Genomic DNA, 23,427 nt, shown 5'->3' with positions numbered 1-23,427 from the left:
ATGTTAAAAAAAAGACCAAAGCCTTGGATAGCTAAACTGCAATTCAAACTGGTTTATTTAAATTCATAAATTGACATTGCGTGCATCGACGTTACATTAGATTACATTTAAAACGATTGGTTATTAAGTACATTTCATTATATTTTAATATCGATTATTGGAATTTATAATTTATGAGACTGTTCTAATTGCAGCTTATTTTGTCATGTGCTTTATGAGACTAATCATGTGACTATTAGATAATATTTTGTGTAATCAATTTGAGGTGTTTCGTACATACTCTGAGACATTTGCATTCAAAACCTCTAATTTTTTCCATATAGAGTGGAGATATGTTGAGATCATCAGGATATGAGATGATATTTTCAAAATTATCTATAAGGTTCAGAATAAATACGTTAAAAAGAGTTGGTGAGGTGACTCTTCCTTTCAGTAATCCCTTTTCCATTATGAACTTTTCGCTTTACCCTTAAAGACTACACATTTTATATTGTATATCATATTACAAGTTAATATTAGCAGATGCAGGGGTTTTGTATTTAATTAATTTGAATATTAGACCTTTTATCCACAGTCCCTCAAAGGCAGTTTCATATATAATAGGGCAATCAGCTGAGTAAGACGTGTTTTTATTTGTCTCTTTAGTGTTAGTGTTTTTTTGCGAGATTTGCAAAGTGTTGCTTATCCACCGGTGTGTGTATCTTCTTCCAGTTGTTCCTGTTGCTGACATATCTACGTTTTGATTCAACAAGAAAAAATCCAACGAGAAAATCTGCATCTCCCCTGAAAACTCCTCTTACGCCTGCATAAACTATGTTGGAAAGAATGGAAACAAAAATGGAAGAGCTGAGAGACTCAATTATCAAACAATTGACTCCAGTAATGGTTACATCACAAGAGGGTAATGCAGAACACTGGCGAGCTGGGGGCAAATTTAAAGCTCACGGTAACGGGTATTGAGAAATGAGCGACTGATGTTGAGAGCAGATTCATTGATGTTTTGGCTCTTTGCAATGAACTAGCCTCTGCTCAGATCAATGCACTTGAAAGCAGAGCAGTTTCAGCACCTGATGAGTGTTTGCCAGAACTGCTCATTAAGATTTGCAGTGCCGCTCAGCACAAACCTCCACCTTTGCGTGATGCTTATCGGCTGCGTAGTGCAAAAAGCAATCGGCAAAAAAGCAACAACAACTACCCTATTGTTGTTAATCTTTTCTCTGCACACGATCGCAATGAGCTCTTGAAATCTATTCCTGTATTTCGCACATCCAAAAAGAGATCGCTTGCGCTCTCTGACGTTGGGTTGCCGCGATACGGTTCAATTATTGTGCATTAGAGCCTGTGAAAATAAATCGTGAAGTCATGGTGAAAAGATTTTTAGAAGTGTACTACCTATCAGACCGTTATTCGGCTTTGAGTAAATTCGACAGATATGCCGACGTCATTCGTTTTGTGTTTCACAAATTATAGCTTTAGTTTAGTGAAACACAAAACGAAGGACGTAGAATCCAAATTTCCCTTCAAATTTTTTTCTTCACCATATCTAACGAGCAAACGAGGATGAAGTATACCAGCATCCTTGGCGTGAAGTAATGTTGTATGCCTCAGAGCTGAGATGAAATAAAAAGTAGTTTAAAAAAACTAAAAAACACGCTTTTATTGCTAATCGAACTAAAAAGTAGAAAATAAATTTTAATGACAAAGGGACCTATAATGAAGTAATAGCAAATCGAACGATCAGTCATAGTCAACTACCTCAGAACAGAATTATAACGAAAATTAAGATACAAATAGAGTAATTCAAATTAGAGTTAAAAGCGTAGGATGCATTTTGCTTCACTTTCATAACCCTCTGTACATAGGTAGTTGCCAATAGAATGATTGTAATATTTACTATATCAAGCATCCCACGCTTTTAACTCTAATTTGAATTACTCTATTTGTATCTTAATTTTCGTTATAATTCTGTTCTGAGGTAGTTGACTATGACTGATCGTTCGATTTGCTATTACTTCATTATGGGTCCCTTTGTCATTAAAATTTATTTTCTACTTTTTAGATCGATTAGCAATAAAAGCGTGTTTTTTAGTTTTTTTAAACTACTTTTTATTTTCTACTTTTTAGTTCGATTAGCAATAAAAGCGTGTGTTTTAGTTTTTTTTTTTTGACTATTTTTTATTTTCTACTTTTCAGTTTGATTAGCAGTAACAACGTGCTTTTTTAGTTTTTTACACTATTATGTATTTAGTTTGATTTATCAATCCGTCTTATGGTGGACATGTGGTATTGAAATGTCTTACGAATCATTTCGTAATCTAATCATTTCATTTAAAGCCTCACTGTTGCATGGAGTTTTTCCAGTTAGCTTAGAGCAATCAAGTTCTTCGATCCGCATACCGTCTAAAGATCTTACACGACTAAGTGCTACATAGGCCTGTCCAGCAGCAAACAGTCGCGAGCCTAGATAAATGACTGCATGATCAACTGTACAACCTTGCATCTTGTGAACGGTCGAAGCCCAACTCAGGATTAAGGGCAACATCCGTCTCTCAGCAGTTCCATAGCTATATTTCGCTGGGAACTGTATCGATATCGGTTTAATCATGTGCACACCATCAGAACCGAAGTCGATACGGACGGACGGGATGTCTTCCGCGTATAGTTGGTCTCTGCGAAAATTTGGCCAGATGATTTCAGTGATAAAACCCATATTGCCATTCACTAAACCTTTTGACACGTCAATGTTCGACCTCAACATCACTTTAGCCCCTACGAATATTTTCAGTTCTTTCGGAAGACCTCCTGTTTTATTAATATCATTAGGTATCACAGAATTTAAGTCCTTGTTACCTAAATTACGAGTGGCATCAATAAGTTGGTCTTGTGCTTTTATTGTATAAATAACTGTCCCTTTATTCTCAAAACTCTGGAGAACTTTTTCATTGTGTCTAGCAACTTGATCATTCGTTGGGTAAATTCTTAATGCTTTCTCAATCGAAAATTCATTAGTCGCATCCGTTGAAACTTTTTCCAAAAGGATTTCAAGTTGTCTAGACGTCATTTCTCCAACTCGTAGGGCATTAAGTACATCTATAAATGTTGTGTCTCCTTGTTGACGCATGTTTTGTTTAAGTTCAACCAGACCGAACTGTCGCCACAAATGTGTAGCTGGCTTCATATGATCTGGTTGTTGAAAAACTTGATGTCCTCTAACAGGTGGTAACTGCATTAGATCTCCAAAGAGTATCACGTTTATGCCACCAAAACAAGCGTCTGCGATTTTCAGTTGTCGCAAACGAGAGTCGATCATACAAAGCATCTCATAGGGTATCATAGAAATTTCATCTATGAACAGAAACTCAATATTTTGCCATAACTGACGCATTCCTCTCAAATAATTACCGGTAAGAAGTGGCATGCTTACAATTACTCGATCTTTTTGTACTGGTAGTTTTAACAGCCGGTGTAGCGTTGTACCACCGATTAACCGTGCTGCAACTCCAGTGAGAGCACCGACTTTTACCACCGGTTTTCCATAACATCGGTTGACATGGTTTTTCAATAGATTAAAGAGGAATGTTTTCCCGGTGCCTGCTCCACCAGTTACGAAAATTTTCTCCCGTTTCATATCACCATTGAGTTGCTTCTTAATACTCTCTGTGACAAGAACAACTAATTGTCCTTGATCAACATTCATCGCATTTTGCGCTCTTTGGAATTGATCATTGCTCATTTCTTTCTCTGGTAACTCTTCCTCTTCAAGTTCAGGATTTATAATCTCTGGCTGCTCCAAAATTTCGAAAGCATGTATCTGATTGAATGCATTTTCAAGCTGTTGGTCCCGCTCTCGATGTTGGCACATATGTCTACTTGTTTCCCTTAAACGACTCTCTCGAGCTACAAAAGCTTCTTTGGCATTATCGAAGTCTTCAAGTATTTCAGTTTCCGAACGATAAGGCATATATTGAAGAAGTAAGCTGTAGGAAAAGTTTTCTGGATCCGAAGCTGCTATAAAATATGGCACTCTGACAACTGCAGGAACATTTCTCACAACCATTTTGCTTTTATCCAACAGAGTGATGGGCGACGCATGTTTGTTTGTTCCTCATAGGCATCATGGTCTACACTTTCCTCGGTATCGCTTAACTTTTTCAGAAAGTGTGGTTCAAACAACATAGCAAACTCTATAAGGCTCATGTTCGCAAAATCGTAGTCAGGATGTTGTAATGGACGTTTTTCATATCTTTCAAAGATATTGCTGTAGTAACCAATTGCGTGTCCGCTTCTATCGAATTGAAATACTCTGTAACGCTGTTCTGGTTTTCTTGTGTTTAGGAAGACACAATGTCGCGAACTGTTTCGTAATGGGATATGACAAAGCCGATATGCACATTCGGCAGCTGATACTTGTCGTTCATGAAGAATCTTCATACATATCTTGAAGAGTTTGCGTGAAAGGTCAGTCTCTTCGCGTTGGATTTGTTGTATTGCCTGTGCAATTCCAGCATCGACACCCTCTGGTTCTGCTTTCGACATATACTTTGCAATATAGTAAGCTATCGCTTCGTTCGATCCGCACGGTTGAATATCCATATTACCTGTCCACAGTCTCAATAACTCTGGGTGGTAATTATTTACCCAAGCATCTTCTTTACGACGCTTAAGTAAGGAAATTCTGCCCCCATTGCGGAGAAAATCGTCTGAAGAATGTGATATTATTCGTGTCTCATGACATTCTTGACGTGGAAAATTGAATCGACATCTTAGAGAGGTAATATTCTTTGTACAAGTTTGTGTATGCCGATGAATTTGACATTTTTTCATAAGCTCGAAGAGCTCTGGATCTTCTTCTTCTGTTGGAATTTTACACCAGCAGTTACGATCAAGTAGAAGTATTCCTTCTTCTGTATCAAATGCTGGATGATTCTCAATCCAAACTACCATATGGAGGTGAGGACTACCACGATTCTGAAACTCAATACGCCACCAGAAGTCTTTTACTTTTCCTCCAAATAATTCATCATTATTTTGAATGAATTTCATTAGAGCATTGACTCTGATCATAAAATGTCGACTCAAAATCACTGGGTACTTTTCGATAAGACGTTGGGTCTCATAAATGTCAATTGTACTTGGATCAACATCAAGTCTACCGTCGGCTATTAATAAAGCCTTTCGTTGGTCTAACCAGTGGAGATCATTTGAGCTAAATGTCACAAAATAGGTTGGGGCTCCTATACATCTAATTTGGGCCAATAGTTCATTTAAAGCTGATCTCCAATAAGCTGCAGAACCTCTCAAATTTTTGAGATAAAGGTGGACATCTTCAACAGAACCTTCTTGATTTACAATTTTCTTGCCACATGCTGATATCGTGCTTTTGATTCGATAATATTCAAAGAACGATAAAGCGTAAAAAAGATAATCGTTACTTTGGAATCTTGTGTCACTTCCCAAAATTCTAGACTGATAGTAGTCTAATGCTGTAATTTTAACAGGCCTCTGTTCTGCGAAACCATTCTTCCCAAAGGGAAACAGAAAGTACCAGGCAAATTCTTCTGCTTTAAGTTCATGGCCCACATTGACGATGTTATCTTTCGTCTTGCGGGTAATTTCATTAAGGTTTCGTTAGACCTGTACTTCATCTTCGACATTAGGAGGCATTACATCAATCGGTGCCATCATTGATGTCTGCAGTGGAATAGTTTGATCAGTTGAATTCTGTTGAAAAGTGATTATTTGGGATACTGCTGCTACCATCTCACTACTCTCACCTGTTTCTACCTCTTTAGAATCATCATGTATATCCAAGACTTCAACATTGATGTAATCAAGAGTAAACTGTACATTTTTGCTGCCTGTTGTTCGTTTACATATCCTTACGAACTCGTCCAAATTATCACATTCAATAACGCAAGCTTTTCCATTATTGCCCTTTGCTTTAGCTCCCTTTTGGCCACAAGAATGTGAGTTGCTGAAGTAATATTTGTTATTATAATGCATTACTCCAAATGAATAACCCTCTGTTATTAGTATGCCTGCGTTATATGCCATGAACATATCCTCCAAACCTTGGCGAAGAGTACTTCCAATATTTCTTTCATTTAACTTGTCATTCAAGCATCCAAATATACCTGGTTCTTCGTCAAAAGTGATCTGAAATCTTTTGCCGAATGCGAACAAGTCATCTTGGATGACTGTGAAGTTTCTTACTAATAGGTAGCCATCATTTTCTATAGGATGCGCCGCAAATTTCCTCTCCGTTTGAAATCTTATATTGCTATAGATTTGGTCACCTGTTATCATATTTAAATTAAGAATGTTTGTAGACCAATGTTGTGGTGAAAGAATGTCAGCCCGGAGAGTGTTAGCTAATGCCATCGCACAACATTGAACTCCTGCGAATCTTGATGTGAATATGAGATCGTTGCTTTGATGCCATGATGAACGTACAATTCTCGAAGAGTCACTAATTTTCATGTAAGCACTAGCATCCTCAGTAGGTTCATCATCGGTCTCTACAGCAATCTCGGCAGGTGCATCTTCTACTCTTATAATATCATTTTCTTCAATAACGACGTTCTGATCGACTGTAACATCTTTGTAAAGTGGATTGTTAAAAATTAGCCAATTGAGTGCATCGTATACTTTTTGTTTAGATATCGAAAACTGTCGTGTTATGCTAATATTCTCTAAACGCTCAATAATGACGACTATTCCAGCATTATTTGCGGCTCTGGGTAACATGTTTGCAAGGTTTTCGGTAACCTCAAAAACATCTTGTGCGAACAATACCGCTTGGCCACGAAAACTATATTGCCCGAATACGCCACTTAGCTTGATAATTTTTACAAATGGAATAATGCGTGAAATCAGCCGTTGTTCGGCGTGTGATAATTCCGCTATTACATTTGGAACGGATCCTGGGTCCAAATTGTTCCAATAAGATCTGGACGGTGCAAAATTTTTCTTTGAACTCAAATGAGTCTTACACCGTTTACAAACCATCAAGCAATTTGTTTGTTTTAATTCGCTAGGCAAATATGGTTTGGTGTCTACAATCCACTTAGAGATCTGATTTTGATAGCACCGTTTAGTGCAAATCTCACAGATCTTGTCACAAAACGTGTTAATTGACTGCATGAAGCCGGTTATGCTGGCTCTATTTAATCTCCTCGCCTCTGCGTTTCGTTGACGCATTTGCAGCAAACGAATTAATCTGTCTCTTTCTGACTGTGAGGCTCGATATTCAGCGCTATGTTGCCGCATGTGCTGTAGTCGAGCCGCTCTGTCCTCTTCAGACTGTGAAGCTCGTAGTTCAGCGCTATGTTGCCGCATGTGCTGTAGTCGAGCCGCTCTGTCCTCTTCAGACTGTGAGGCTCGTAGTTCAGCGCTATGTTGCCGCATGTGCTGTAGTCGGGCCGCTCTGTCCTCTTCAGACTGTGAGGCTCGATATTCAGCGCTAGGTTGCCGCATGTGCTGTAATCGGGCAACTCTGTCCTCTTCTGACTGTGAGGCTCTATATTGTTTCATATATAGTCGCCTTGTGGTTTTCCTCTCGACGATTTCGTCATTCGTCCATCCTGAAAATTTTTCTTTCAATTTTAGTCTCTTTTTCGCTAATCTCCTCTTTCTTTGTGTTGCAGTTTCAAGTGTTCTTTTTTCCGCCAATCTCCTCTTGTTTTGCGTTGTAGTTTCAAGCGTCATTTTTATTCCCACGAATAGTTGTTGAGTCGTTGAGCGCAAAACCTTGAATGTCACGTGAAATCTGTATTGCATAGATTATATAAGCTCAGTCGATGCAGCCTGACAACAGACTAGTATGATGTGATCACTTTCCTACAAAAACCCCATTGCCAACAGCCGCAATATGCTCGCCACCTGCCTAACAAAATTCATTGTGATATTGTTGCCTTTTATAATAACAACAAATTATCACAACAAACATGATGATCACTACCTGCGCTTACCTTAGCAACAGCATGCTGGGTAGGCAGCGCAAATAGAAAGACTCTCGCCTGACCTCACAAAACAACCCACTGCATAACAACAAACAGTCATCACTACTTGCGCTTGGCTTGGCAACAGCATGTTAGGCAGGCAGACCAAAACACAACAATTGTTGTCTGGCCCAACTAACCACTCTCTGCATAGCAACACATGGTTGACATGCTTGGTAGGCAGGCCAACGGTACCACACAATTGTCTATACTGGACTATTTGGCATGTTTCGGGGATTGGAAAAATCGTTGGCATAAGTGTATTTCATCGAGAGGGCAATATTTTGAAAGGGATGAAACTGATTTACAAGAATAAAAAACAGATTCAAAGATTCAAATTCACCTTAATTTTTGCCCACAGGTAAAAAAAGAAAATATTAATCCTGGCAATCCCAATAAGGATAATGGAAAACTTTTATCAAATTATTGCATTGTCATCGGTCCTTGATAGGTGTGCAAAATTTCAAGTCGATCAGATGTTTAGAAGCCAGTGAAAATTAAGCTCAAAGATTCCGTTACATACATACATACAACCCGACCTAATAAAAGTGTGTTAAAAAGAATCAAAGATTCAAATTCACCTTACTTTTTGCCCACAGGTAAAAAAAGAAAATATTAATCCTGGCAATCCCAATAAGGATAATGGAAAACTTTTATCAAATTATTGCATTGTCATCGGTCCTTGATAGGTGTGCAAAATTTCAAGTCGATCAGATGTTTAAAAGCCAGTGAAAATTAAGCTCAAAGATTCCGTTACATACATACATACATACATACATACAACCCGACCTAATAAAAGTGTGTTAAAAAGCAATTGGCGTCGGCATTCTCTATGCGAAGGAACATTTTTGTGTGACTGACACCAAATGAGAAGCCCAAACTAGTGAGCGGCACAGCAAACGTTAATATTCTTATTAGCACTTATTAGCTTAGTTTAGAATTTAATATAATTTTAATTTTTACCTTGTTTTCAAGCTGTATTTGTATATGCTCTCTCTGTTTTCCAATTCTACCAAACTATATTTTTCCTCAGCTACAATACAATAGTATATAGAAATATTGATTCCACTAATTGTTTTGTTTTGTTCCTTATAAAGTGTATTGTCTTCCTTATTATCATTGTTATGAATTTTAAGAGCCGCTTTCGTTTCAAAGATAATGATAGCACGTACAATATGATACGCATACCAGGTAAGCAAATGGTTGGCTTAAAAATATGTCATGTGAACGCGCAAAGCCTCCCAAAATAGGCGAGTTTAGATACATTTTTGAATCTTCTGTTATTGATGCTGTTATGTGTGTTGTTGTTTGTGTTTCCGAGAATTGGCTCTCTGCGTAGGATAGTGAACCATGGCTTTGTGTTACTCGGACAGAATTGGGCATGGTGGTGGCGTTTCGATGTTTATAAAATCGAACTTGTCCTGTAAAATTAAATGTACTTCGGACCAATCAAATACTATTGCGTACATTTTCGTGGAAGTAATTTCTAATTAGAACAAAATCCTTGGAGGCTGTGTTTATGGACCACGTAAACAAACTCCTTACGAACAGTTTATTGGATTTACGGAAAATCTTTAGCTTGTCTGCAACAATATCGCAGTAGCTGGGGATTTTAACAGCGACTTGCTCACTGAAAGTAAATATTCCTTTGCTATGCGATCACATTTTCACTCCTACACATACCACACAATTAAACAGCACTCTCTCTTGACGTGATAACGTCTTATAATTCGATGTAGCCGGCTGCACGCACCAAAAAATGCGTCGTTATCTTGCTTATGCGCCGTTACCTTGCTTGAACTGCAAGCGAGATCGCGGAACGAACGTTAAAGAGGCACACGGCCGCCGCGTTCGGCAACGTTCGACATCTGGCTCTCTCCTACTTGAGTGAGCATATTTACGTATGTATGTGCGCGACTTAAGTATCCTTAAGGATCTTATTATAAAAAAAAATAATAATTTATTATTTTTGGAGCTTAAGCTCTTTATTCTTTCAAGTTCTTGTTCTAACTGACTGCAATTCTTTTTAAAATGCGGTCGTCATCATTCATTGTTCCTGCAATCCATTTTAGTCCTGAGCCTATTGCATTAAATAATCCTCTTTTATTCCTGTTGTTATGTAAAGTTTGTGCCCTTGCTTTAATTTTTTCTAGCTCATGTTCGAGAAGTATTTTGTTTTTAGTAGGGTGCAATTGTTTTATCTCTGTTTCTAAATTATTAACTATTTCCATTATTTCTTTAATATCAATTATATGAATAATTTTGTTATAATTTAAAATTATTTGTGTTTCTTCTAATTTAATTTCTGCGAAGCCATTAGAATTGCTAATTGGTTGGATTGTCAAGGATGCCATTGTCATTGGTAGTAAAATCGTTAGTATAACGGTTAATGTCCATTTGACCTGAAAATTTATTTCTACGTTTAATATTTGTAGGGTGTACGCCAGCTAATTTTAACCTACGATAACGAGGCTCGTATTTATGTCTTATTGTTTTGTAGTTTTTAACAAAACCTTCCTCATCTGTCCTTTCGTAATTTTCCCTGTTTTCATTTCTCTTATTAATTATACGCTGTTTTGCCTCCTTTATTCTGTGTTCTATTACACTTTTGTCTACTCTTCCTTCTACAATATCTATCGGTTTTTCTTTAACTACAGAGTGAATAGACTTGTTATACCAATCCACACATTTAAAAATTCGTTCTTGTGTCGAAAGTGAAGAATTGTCAGATTCTAATCCCCTATATTTTTCTGAAATTGTACTGTGTAATCTTTCTATATCCGCGTTTCCAGAGTGATTGTTAGGCTTAGTAAAATGAACCTCAATTTCTTCTTGTCTAAAAAAATCTTTAACATTGGTAGAATTAAATTCGTTATCTGTGATTACTTTGAGAGGTTTACTTCTAACTGATAGGAATTCTCTTAATTTTTCAACAATTGTTGTACTGTTTCTATCTTCTAAATATATTGCAATTGCATGTTTGGAAAATTTGTCTATGAATGTTATAAAACTGTGTCTCTTAATTGTATATACATCTAGATGTATAATTTGATTAACGTCTGATGGAGTTTCAGTAATATGAAATTTCGGTTTTATAGGTTTACGATCGTATTTTGATTTATTACAAGTATCACAATTGTTAATATATTTGTGAACCAAGGTTTTCAAATTTTTAAAATAAATCTTCTTTTTTAGTCCTTCATAGTTTTCTGTTATACCACCGTGACCTGTTTCAAGTTTATGGTATTTAGCGATTTGTTTATATGTCTCATCTTCGTTAGCCATATCTTTTGCATGATAGCTACACCTGTAAAACTGTATACTGTTGCCAAAAAGGTCAATCAGTTTTAGTTGTACTTGATTATAATTTTCGTCAGATAATTCAGAAAAAATTCTTACTTTACCATTTTTTAAGAATCTTCTAAAGATGTAGGTCATGAAGTTTGACTCGATATCGTCCCTACTGACAAAAATTTTCCTTTTTCCGTGAATAATTTCTATTTCCTTTGTTTTGTATTCTGCTAATATTATTTGAGTCATGAACCTGTTTACGACCGTATCTAAAATTGGGAAATGGTCATTTTGTTCTTCTTGTTGCGAATGGATTGTCGCTGTTGTACTTATATTGTCCTCGTCGTTAACTGCATAGATTTCTCCTTATTAGAATCAATTCGGCTCAAAAAGTCTGCAATTTTATTCTCTTTGCCTTTAATGTGGTTCATGTTTATGTTATATTCGCCTAGTTCCATTAACCATCTTTGTAGTCTGGGGTTGATATCTTTTCCTTTATGTTTAGTATGCAGCCAGACTAAAGGCTGATGATCAGTTAAAAGTTCAAAAGGCCTTCCGTAAATATATGGCCTATAATACTTTGTGGCCCAAACAATTGCCAAAAGTTCTGTTTCGACCGCAGCATATTTCTTTTCGTACTCGTTGAGGGTCCTGCTGGCATAGCTAATAGGATGCTCACCCTGCATAAGCACTGCACCTATCGCATAATCGCTGGCATCAGTTACCAATTTAAAATTTTTTGAATAATCTGGGTATTTTAGGATTGGTGGGTTTACTATCTTTTTAGTTTTTGGAATGCGTCGATGTACTGAGGATCATTTTTATTCACTTTAGCGTTTTTCTTTAAATACTTTGTCCTACCATGTGCTATTTTCGCATAATCCTTTATAAATTTTCGGTAATAGCCGGTAGCTCCCAAGAAGGATTTAATTTGTTTCTGCGTCTCAGGGAGCTTTAGTGTTTGAATACTTTCTATTTTTGAGGGGTTCGGTTTGACACCTTCTGTGGTTAGAATATGACCTAAATATTCTGTTTCTTTTGAAAAGAACTTACATTTGTCTACCTGGATTTTGGGGTTATGTTCCCTTAGTCTTTCAAATACTTTTCGAATGTTTGTTTCATGCTCTTCCAAGCTTGTACTGAAAATAAGGATATCATCTATGTAAACTACGCATATTTGGTTTATTAGTCCTCTTAGCACTGAGTTTATTAGTCGTTGGAATGTAGGTGCGTTTTTTAATCCAAAAGGCATACGAATAAATTCGTAGTGGCCTAATGGGGTGGAAAATGCCGTCTTTTTTCTGTCCTCTTTTTTTTATTTGGATCTGGTGGAAGCCTTTCGCCAAATCAAGGGTGGTAAAGTATTGTGATTTCCCCAATTTGTCCAATATACCTTCGATATTGGGTATTGGGAACTTGTCGTCTATTGTTATTTCGTTAAGTTTGCGGTAGTCTATGACGCCACTTTTTTTCCTGAATAGTCCATTTTTTTTGGAACTATCCAAATTGGTGAGTACAGGATTGTTGGTTTTTGTGATGATTTCATGTTGGACTTCATGAGCATGACTTAGTATCATACCTTCTTGAAAAAACAAATCTTTGTTTGCTTCGAGTAGGTTTTCTAATTTCCTACTTTCTTCTTTGTTCAAGCTATCTCTTGAGAGTTTATTAATTGTTTCTTCAATTCTTGAACATTCTAACGTATGAATATTTTCATATTCATATGGACAAGTATTGCAAAATTTTATTAATATTAAAAATTTTATTAATATATTTCCGTTTACTTCAATATGTTCCTCACCCATATTAATGTTTACTTTCAGTATTTTGAGAATATTTTGTCCTATGAGGCCATCGAATGGTTTATTTTTGAAATTGGTCAACTTCCAACACATTAAGTTGTCGTCATTAAATTCTTTTGGAACATCCGTAATTATATCATATTCTACTTTAATTTGTCCGTTTAATGTTTTGAAGAGTAAGGGTTTATCTAATCTTTTACGTTTATGTTTTGGAAGTAGGTTTTCGTTTAACAATGTGGTTGACGATCCGGTATCTATTAAACACCTGATTTTAATGTTTTGAACGGTTAATTCTATTATCGGTAAGTTTGTTTTGAGACTTGTGACTGAAAATTCCCTTCGATATGATCAACGTCCATTGGTTCTACATGATTATAAGAATTTTTTCTGAATGGATTTTGCGTCCGTCCTGATGTCTGTCCGTGTTGTTCGAATCTAGATGGGTTTGAGTGACGGAATTGTCCTGAACTGTTTGTCTGTCTAAATTGATCTAAGTTATTTGTATTTATCTGTCTGAACTGTGTTGAATTATTAGTTTTTTTGAACTGTCCGAAATTATTTGCTTGTCTGTTTTGTTTTATATAGTTAGATACCCTGTATTCCATATGTCTATTGCTGGTATTCTGATTATTACTCCTGTTTCTTCTAAGGTATGGTATGCTAATCTGATATTATGAATATCCCTACTGTGTATAATACTCGACATGTAAGGTGGAATGTTATTTAAAAAAAGTTTTTAAAATCATAGACTCATTTATTTTTGGATTAAATTCACTAGGTCTTTCTACGTCTTGCTCATATTTTTCATTTAATTTGCTTAAAATATTACTTAAACTAAAATAATATTGACTTACATTGTAATTTTTTGTTGAAAGGGCTTGATGGTATAGTTGGTAGTAAGTTTCTCTAACGCCAAAGTTCGCGATTAACTCCTTTTTGATTTGTAGCCAGGATGGATCGGGTCCCAGTGTTCGTATGACGTCTAATGCTGCTCCTTGAATTTTGTTAACAATACACCGTTGAAATACGTATTCTTGTAGCCTGGTGTTTTCAAATATTGGGATGAAAAGTTCGACTTCTCTTATGAATGATGACAATGCATATCCCTTGTTTCCTGTGAACTCCTTTATCCTCGATGCTTCCTTTAAAACTTCGGATATGGCTATTGGTGACTCATTAGCTGCTGATTCGTTAGCTGAACTATTTCTTGGAGTTCATTCCGTTGAGTTTGCTGCTTCTATTGTTAAACAACAATATTTGTTTAAAAAACATTTTTTTTATAATATTTTTCTTCTGTAGGTTTTGTTTTCACTTTTATTTTAGATTTTCACTTTTATTTTAGAATGTTCTTTTTATTGTAGATTTTTTGCTTTAAAAAGTCCTTTTTTTTAAAGGATTTGCGTTCGATCTAATCCTTCGGGGCTAGATCCTACCGACTGCGCCACTTAAGTATCCTTAAGGATCTTATTATAAAAAAATAATAATTTATTATTTTTGGAGCTTAAGCTCTTTATTCTTTCAAGTTCTTGTTCTAACTGACTGCAATTCTTTTTAAAATGCAATTTATATTGTATTTGTTGACAATTAAAAGTGCTTATTCTACTTTACATATTATTGGTTTCTAAAAATGCTTATTGCTTACTTAAAGTTTGCAGTTTGTCTTTGGCAAATGGTTCATTGGCTTTATTGCTTACTTTAGGTTTCTAGTTACAATTTGTCAACGACAAATAGTTCATTGGCTTTATTGCTTACTTTAGGTTTCTAGTTACAATTTGTCGACGACAAATAGTTCATTGGCTTTATTGTTTACTTCAGGTCTCTAGTTACAATTTGTGAACGACAAATAGTTCATTGGCTTTTGTTAGTTTTAAGAATGTGTCGATTGCACAACTTTAGTTGGGTAATCGGCCTTTTATTATTTTTGCCAATTAATATTTATTTTTGGTGAAGTCGGAGCTGCCTCTGACGTAACTCGCGTATGTATATAAATTCACATATTTTCATTTGCATATGCCTTCTTCCTGTGTGCATGTTAATGAACCATTTCTCTGTTGAGACTAGGACGATGATAGGAAAAGTAGGAAATGAAAGGGAGTGTTTAGAGTGTAATGTGTCTTGAAAAAGTCAAATCGATGATGGTGCCTATTAGTCTTGTTGACTTATGACCGTCTGATGCAAAATCGAAATTGAACATATCTTTCAAGAATTTGATAAATCTTTCGTAATTTTTCACGTTTGTGTAAATGTAACTTGATCAATTCCATTTACCTCTTTCTCTATATTCATACAAAATATCTATCAAACAACTAAAATAAAAATTTTTCTTTTTTATGTAAATGACGCATCGAAAATTCTCGTCTTTGATCAGCTTTCTGTCCCAAATTTTTCTGATTTTATGCACATAGACTAGGACCAACAATACGCCAAATCCTGGAAAAGACCCATGAAATTAGAATCAACACGCACCATATTTTCGTGGATTTCAAAGCTGCATTCGACAGTACGCAAAGGAGTTACTTGTATGCCGCCATGTCTGGTATGGTATGTCTGGTATGTCTTTGGTATCCCCGCAATACTAATACGGCTATGCAAGATGACGTTGCTCAACATCAGCAGCGCCGTCAGAATTGGGAAGGACCTCTCCGAGCCGCTTGATACCACCGCTGCCTTCTCCAAACTATATAAAGAGGCAAAGCGAATGGGTCTGGTGGTGAACGAGGACAAAACGAACTACCTCCTGTCATCAAACAATTAGTCGCGCACTTGCGTATCGGCACCCACGCCACTGTTGACTGCTATGATTTCGAGGTTGTAAGGGACTTCGTATACTTAGGAACCAGCATTAACACCGATAACAATATCAGCATTGAAATCCAACGTAGAATCTCTCTTGCCAACAAGTGCTACTTTGTAGTAGCAGTGCTACTAAGTAGGCAATTGAGTGGTAAAGTCCTCTCTAGACGAACAAAACTAACACTCTACAAGACTTCCATCATGCCCGTCCTAACGTATAGCGCAGAAGCGTGGACGATAACAACATCCGATGAAGCGAAGCTTGGAGTGTGTGAGAGACAGATTCTGCGGAAGATTTTTGGACCTTTGCACGTTGGCAACGGCGAATATCGCAGGCGATGGAACGATGAGCTGTATGAGCTTTACGACGACATAGACATAGCGCAGCGAATAAAGCTCCAGCGGCTACGTTGGCTGGGTCGTGTCGTCCGAATGGGTACAAACGCTCCGACTCGATGCGGTACCAGCTGGTGGTAGTAGAGGAAGAGGAAGGCCTCCTCTGCGTTGGAAGGATCAGGTGGAGAAGGAATTGGCTGCACATGATGTATCCAATTGGCGCCGGTTAGCACGAGAAAGAAACTACTGGCGCGCTTTGTTAAACTCGGCCAAAATCGCGTAAGCGGTTATCGCGCAAATTAAGAAGAAGAAGACTAGACCCACCTTGGAGAAACGGCTGATGTCATACCCTGAAATTTGGTTCATAATTTGGTGAACTCATACCGCAATGCAAATCATACCAGGCGTATGGGCACACGCAAAACTACTGTGGCAAACAACCAAGGTGTGTCAAATGTGCAGGGAAGCATAAAACGATTGAATGCACAAAGCTTGAACAACAACAACCAAAATGCTGCAATTGTGGTGAGTCCCATCCTGCGAACTACAGGGGATGTGTTGTTGCCAAAGAACTACAAAAGATACGTGATCAACGAGCTAGCTCAAATATAAAAAATAATATAAATAGTACTCAAGGCAAAAATATAAATAAAAATATTATAGGTAGCTACCCAAATAACCTTATCAGCAAACCAATTTTGCAAAACAATACTACACCACTTAAAAGACCCACATTCTCACAGGTAGTAAAAGGAAACAATCACTCGGAAAACGCTAACATACTACAACAAATATTGGAAAAAATAACGACACAAAACGAGTATATGACTGCACTAGAAAAGAGATTGCAGAAGATCGAAAAAACATTACACCTAGTTGAATAAAAATGACTAAATTTTTAAAAATAATGCTATGGAATGCAAACGGCTTGTTTAAACATCAAAGCGAGCTGGAAATGATTTTAGAAACCGAAAAAATCGACATCTGCCTAATATCTGAGACGCACTTTACCAAGCAGTCATATATCAAATTCAAAAACTACAATACATACCATTCAATTCACCCAAACAACGCGGCACGAGGAGGCGCTGCTATTATTATAAGAAACAATATAAAGCATTACGAAGAAGGCACCATCTCTATACCTGAATTTCAAGCAATAACCATAACAGTGGAGAGTGATAGGAATTTATCAGTCACTGCAGTCTATAGTCCCCCAAAACATCAGATCAAATGCGACCAATACATAGAGCTAATTAATAGTCACGACAACCGATTTTTAATGGGCGGTGACTTCAATGCGAAGCACACACACTGGGGCTCGAGATTAACCACTACAAAAGGTAGAGAATTATGCAAAGCTCTTCAACAGACTGGATGTATAACATTGTCTACTGGGACTCCAACATACTGGCCAACGGATTCACAAAAAATACCCGACCTAATCGATTTTTTCATTGCCAAAAAAATATCAGCTAATTATATCAGCATAGAAAGCGGGTTGGATATGAACTCGGATCATTCTCCAATTTTATAAACATTATATGAAAATGCGCTTATCAAGAAATTGCCATTTACGCTAACAAATAAATATACGGATTGGGAATATTTTAGGAACGTTTTAACCGCGGATAATCACAATGCAGAAATTACCAACACTTCCGATTTAGATGATGAAATATTAAGATTATCTAACCTTATACAACTAGCAGCCTGGAGTAGCACTTCGGAATAAAAGTTTGCCACATCAGGTCATAAATATACCAAAGATATTAAAGATATGGTCGCAGAAAAACGCAAAATACGAAGACGATGGCAGCAAACAAGATCTCCCTCCGACAAAAAACGACTAAATAAAATTACGAAAGAAATTTCCAGGAAAATAAAAGATTTAAAAAACAGATCTCTGAGTACGTATCTAAAGAGCTTATCGAAGGAACGCAGCACTGATTACTCGCTCTGGAAATGTACAAAAAACTTTTCACAGCCAGTAACACAGCACCCACCAATCAAAAAAGAAGACAGTTCTTGGGCCAAAGGCAGTAAAGAAAAAGCTAATGTTTTTGCTGAGTACCTCGAGGGCATCTTTAAGCCATATGACCGAAATTCCCCTTGTTACGGATTCCGAATTGCTTGGTGAAATAAATAAACTATGGGTATGATCTTATTACTGCTGAAATTTTAAAACAACTTCCTCAATGCACGATATCTAGCTTTACTGAAATAATGAACGCCACATTCAAATTGCACCATATCTCAATATAGTGGAAAACTGCTGAAATCATTATGTTTAATAAACCAGGGAAGCCAGCGCATGATGTCACATCTTATCGCTCCTACCAATTATATCAAAACTGATGGAAAAGCTTTTAGCCAAACGTCTCAACATAATTATTAAGCAAAGAAATATAATACCAGTGCATCAATTTGGTTTTCGCACAAAACATTCTACCATCGATCAAGTGCACAGATTTACTCGCATCATTGAAAACGCCTTTGAGGAAAAAAAGGTGTGCTCTGCTGTCTTTCTCGACGTGTCTAAAGCCTTTGACAAAGTTTGCCACATTGGGCTCCTCAACAAAATAAATGCGCTTCTACCAATACAATATTTTAATGTTCTAAAATCGTACTTATCCGATCGTTTTTTCCGAATAAAATACGAAGACACATATTCCGAACTTAAGGAAATTAAAGCTGGCGTCCCACAGGGCAGCATGCTGGGGCCCATTCTTTATATTCTTTTTACGTGTGATCTACCTATTGACATAAATTGCTCCACAGCAACTTTTGCTGACGACACAGCCATCTTATCGGTAGGAGAAACTCAGATTGACTCAATCAAAAACCTTCAAATTTATGTAAATAAAATCTCCGAGTGGACCATTAAATGGCGCATAAAACTAAACGAAACAAAATCGGTTCATTTAGACTTCACACAGAAGAAAATCAAATATCTGCCACTACATATAAACGGCGTACAAATCCCGCATCACAACACCGCCAAATACTTAAGTATGACACTAGATACCAAGCTTAGATGGAATGCTCACGTTAAAAAGAAAAGAGAAGAGTTAGATATCAGATTTAGAAATATGTACTGGCTTATGGGCAACCAATCAGCCTTATCCCTATACAATAAAATTCTTTTATATAAGCAGGTGCTTAAACCAATTTGGACATATGGGATCCAGCTATGGGGCTGCTCAAGCTCAACCAACATAAAATCCATACAAAGATTCCAAAATAAGGTACTACGATGCACTGTTAATGCACATTGGTACGTCCGTAACACCGATATCGAACGCGACCTTGGCATCGAATCAGTTGCCACTTCGATCAACATCAACGCTAAGTCTCATATGGAAAGACTACGCCACCATGTAAATAGCGAAGCCTCAGCCCTAATTGACCCCGTTAAATGGAAAGAAAGGCTGAAACGAAAAAAACCGCACCAACTCACGCAGTAGCCCATTTCCCTGCAAGCCTGATGCAGAGTATCTTTAAATTTAGTTGTATTGTACAAAATTAAATCCAAATTGTTCGTTAGTTTATAATTTATTAACTAGTTACAATGTAAATAATAATAAAAAAAAAAAAAAAAAAAAAAAAAAGATGATATCAGACTTAACATCGACAACAACCTCGTAACTTTTTTAACGATTCGGGACCATTCGAAAGATTTTGAGGACTACTTCACTTAAAACTTGATAAATTATTCAACTTTTCAGCGCCAGCATTGAGTCTAATAAAATCATACCTTAGTGATCGCACGCTAGTTGTATGTGTCAGTCACAGTTTATCCAGCTATTTGCCTATAACTAAGGGTGTTCCCCAAGGTTCTATTCTTGGTCCGCTTTTGTTTGTGCTATACGCCAATGATCTTCCAAACATACTAAAATATTGTCATATTCATGTTTATGCCAATGATGCTCAGTTGTTTGACAGTTGTCCTTTTGTGTCCATCATAAAATGTATTAGTAACCTCAACACTGACTTAGGAAACGTTAGCAAGTTGGCCTGCGATAAGGGGTTGCTCTTAAATCCAAACAAATCACATTGCATCATTATTTACAAAAAAAGAACCTTGGAATAACTTTTAATAGGTATCTGACGTGGAATAACCACATCTATAGGACACTAGGCAAAGTCTATAGTATGCTACGATCATAATGAACTACTCAGTACTTTCCCCCAGTGAAAACTCGACTGCCTTTAGCAAAAACGTTCTTAATACCAACTTTATTTATTTATTTATTTAATATAATGAAATATACTTATATATAAATATTATATATTACATATGTATTTGTGGCAGCACTAGCAACAATGCCTTCAGCTGCTTAGTGTACATAATACATGCTACTATATTGGTATTGGTATAAATAATTTTAATTTGTATATCCTATATTAAAGTTGATAGTTTAAGTTCATTAAATTTTGTTACTAAATTTTGCTTTCCTGATAAATTTGCATATTCTTGAAATATTTTCTGCAGTAGTGGCTTTTAAAAGCTCTGATGGCGTGTTCAAAAAAAATATCGCAATTATTGTTGAGAGGCTATCGGTGCATATGGTATATTTTCCTTTTGACGTTACCGGCCAACTTTAATTTATGGTTGTGAACTGTATGCCGATTGGGATAGTCTATGGCGTAGTAAGCTTAATGTGCTTTACAACAATATTGCTAGATGCGTGTAGTGTCGCCATGAGCACATATCTGCTTTTCTAAACTAATATTCTCCATACGATTTAATGACTTGCTAAATTTAAAATGCTCAACACTTCTCCACAAAGTCATTACTTCTCTGGAGCCCGAATACCTCACAGAACGACTTCAATTTGCAAAATCTTTTCTGTATCTTAACTTACTTAGAATGAAATACAGTTGCCCAGTATCAGAACGTTAGTTGTTTGTCCTTGCTGTCTCTCTTTAGAACAGTGGTCGCCAGCCTTTTCAATGTGTTGAGCTACTTTCAAGATTTTTAAATAAACAGCGAGCTACTTGCACAAGCCAACATAAATTAAATAATGCACAGTTATATTCGATATACAATACATGTATTTATTTTACTAATATACGTTCTATATATTATATAATAAACTTATGACTTATAGTGCTTATACTTATGCATAACTACATACATCCATGTTCACACCTATCAATCGTAACAAAATTTTTTGCAGTCATAATGGCAAATCACAAGCGACTTAAAAAAACAACAAAACAGTAATAGAACATTATTATATAAATAAAATATGGGCAGATAAAAAGAGCATATTTAATGAGAAGGTGGACATTCAGACTCATCCAATTTTTTTTTATATTTGTATAATTTGATACAGTCATTCGAATACAGTTATCCAAATGTATATCTGTAAGCCGATTGCGGTATTTACTTTTAATAAATTTCATATTGGAAAAAGAAGATTCACACAAATAAGTTGAACTGAATATCGCTTTCACTTTCAACGCAACACGACATAAAACTGAATACTTATCTTTACTTACTAAAGTCCATATACATTTTGTATTTGAACCTAAAGATTTTAAAGTCAAGTCACTTTGAAAAGCAATCAGTTCCATTTCTGTCACAGTAATGTCTCCGCCAAAGTTGTTCATAACACAGGTTGCAAACTGTTGTATATCAATGTCCATGAAGGGTGAAACAACAAATTGCGTCACTAAAGCAATTTTGCTGAAATCCTTGAAACGATTTTTGAAGTTTTCCTTCAAGTTAGAAACTATTTCCATATGATATTTACTGTCATAGGGCTCTAATAGATTTTTGGATATCTTTTCGGAAAGAATAGGAAAATGCTTGGTATCGCGGTTTTTTAGGTTTTGTTCCCAAAATTAAAGTTTTGTAATAAACGCATTTATATTAGAAATCATTTCCGCTAATTCTTTATCCCTGCCTTGAAGCTGCAAGTTAAGCTCATTTAAATTCTCTCATTTAAATTCTCAATTCGACGCAGTCATGCGGAGTGAACAGACGTGCTTTTATTAGCTCCTGCTTTGTGAAAGTTTCGTAGTGAATCTACCAATCGTACAATATTTAAAAACATACAGCGATATAGACGCTTTAATACTGCAACACAATACATCTTGTGCTATCTTAGTCCAACCTTTGTTTTGCAAATATAAATACAAACAAAATAAAAACATAAAAATAATAAAAACAACTGGTGAAAAAATTTAGCATTTAAAATGCCTGTGGGGCGCTCTCCTCCCAAAGAGAGGCTCCGCTCACCAGCGCAAGAGCAACTAACAAGTGCCAAGTTCAGCTACAATGTTCCGTTCTCGGCTAGTGAAATAAAGAGTAAGTCAGCAGCTGTACAACCTCACCTGGCAACCGCCGTTAACTCTATAACCACAACTCCTCACTCATGGCATGAGCAATGCCAAACTCCAATCCAACTAACCAGCATTTCTCATCCCACCACTTGTCTGGTAGCTCTCACAAGCGCAACAACAATCACAACAGTTACAACATCAGCATCAACAAGCAGAACCGCTACTACAAACTCTTCAATTTTCTCATACTCACCAATCATGTCTACATGCCCAAACATAGTTATGCAGGCAAAAGCAGGTGAGAACAACAAAGAGCTTTCTCTTCCAAAGAGAACACGTAATTCTCCAGATAAGAATACAGAAACAACAAAAACCACCAAAAAACATCAAGCATTAGCAAACCAAAAAACAATTACAACCTACTGGTTAAGCAAACCAACAAATAACAAATCAATCCCCCATACTCTGACATCAAACAGATTTGATATACTCTCTCTTGATGATGAAAAAGAAAAAGTAACGCAAAACAGTGGGACAAACAACACTAATGAGCAGCAAAAATCTAAAACTCCAAAACCACCACCTATATTTGTACAGAATGTTGAATACATCAAATATTTAACCGACGCGCTAAACAAACTTCCGAATTGCGTTTTTGAAATGAAAGTCCTGCAAAACAATGAAGTAAAAATTCAACCCAAAGAGTCATACCACTATACACAAATCTCTAAATTATTAAAAGAAAAAAATACTCAGTATTATACATATAAGCCCAAAGAGCAAAGGGGATTTAAAGTGATACTGAGGAACTTGCACAACTCCACAGATAAAGGAGAAATTGTAAAAGAATTAGGTGAACTTGGGCATGAGGTTACAAATATTCATAACATCTTACACGCTACTACCAAATC

The 23,427-nt window shown here is 36.3% G+C and overlaps 1 protein-coding gene across 1 annotated transcript; it reads right to left on the bottom strand.

The window, feature by feature from the left end:
* Window positions 1–2,296: 2,296 nt before the first annotated feature.
* LOC129250309 (ATP-dependent DNA helicase PIF1-like) lies at window positions 2,297–3,961 on the bottom strand. Its single transcript, XM_054889943.1, has one exon. The coding sequence runs from the start codon at window positions 3,959–3,961 to the stop codon at window positions 2,297–2,299; it is 1,665 nt and encodes a 554-aa protein (XP_054745918.1).
* Between the last annotated feature and the right edge of the window lie 19,466 nt (window positions 3,962–23,427).

This window comes from Anastrepha obliqua, chromosome 6 (assembly GCF_027943255.1).
Source record: "Anastrepha obliqua isolate idAnaObli1 chromosome 6, idAnaObli1_1.0, whole genome shotgun sequence".
NCBI classification, from domain to species: Eukaryota; Metazoa; Arthropoda; class Insecta; order Diptera; family Tephritidae; genus Anastrepha; species Anastrepha obliqua.
The sequence above is the reverse complement of the archived record's forward strand: the minus strand, read 5'-3'. Positions and strand labels throughout refer to the sequence as shown.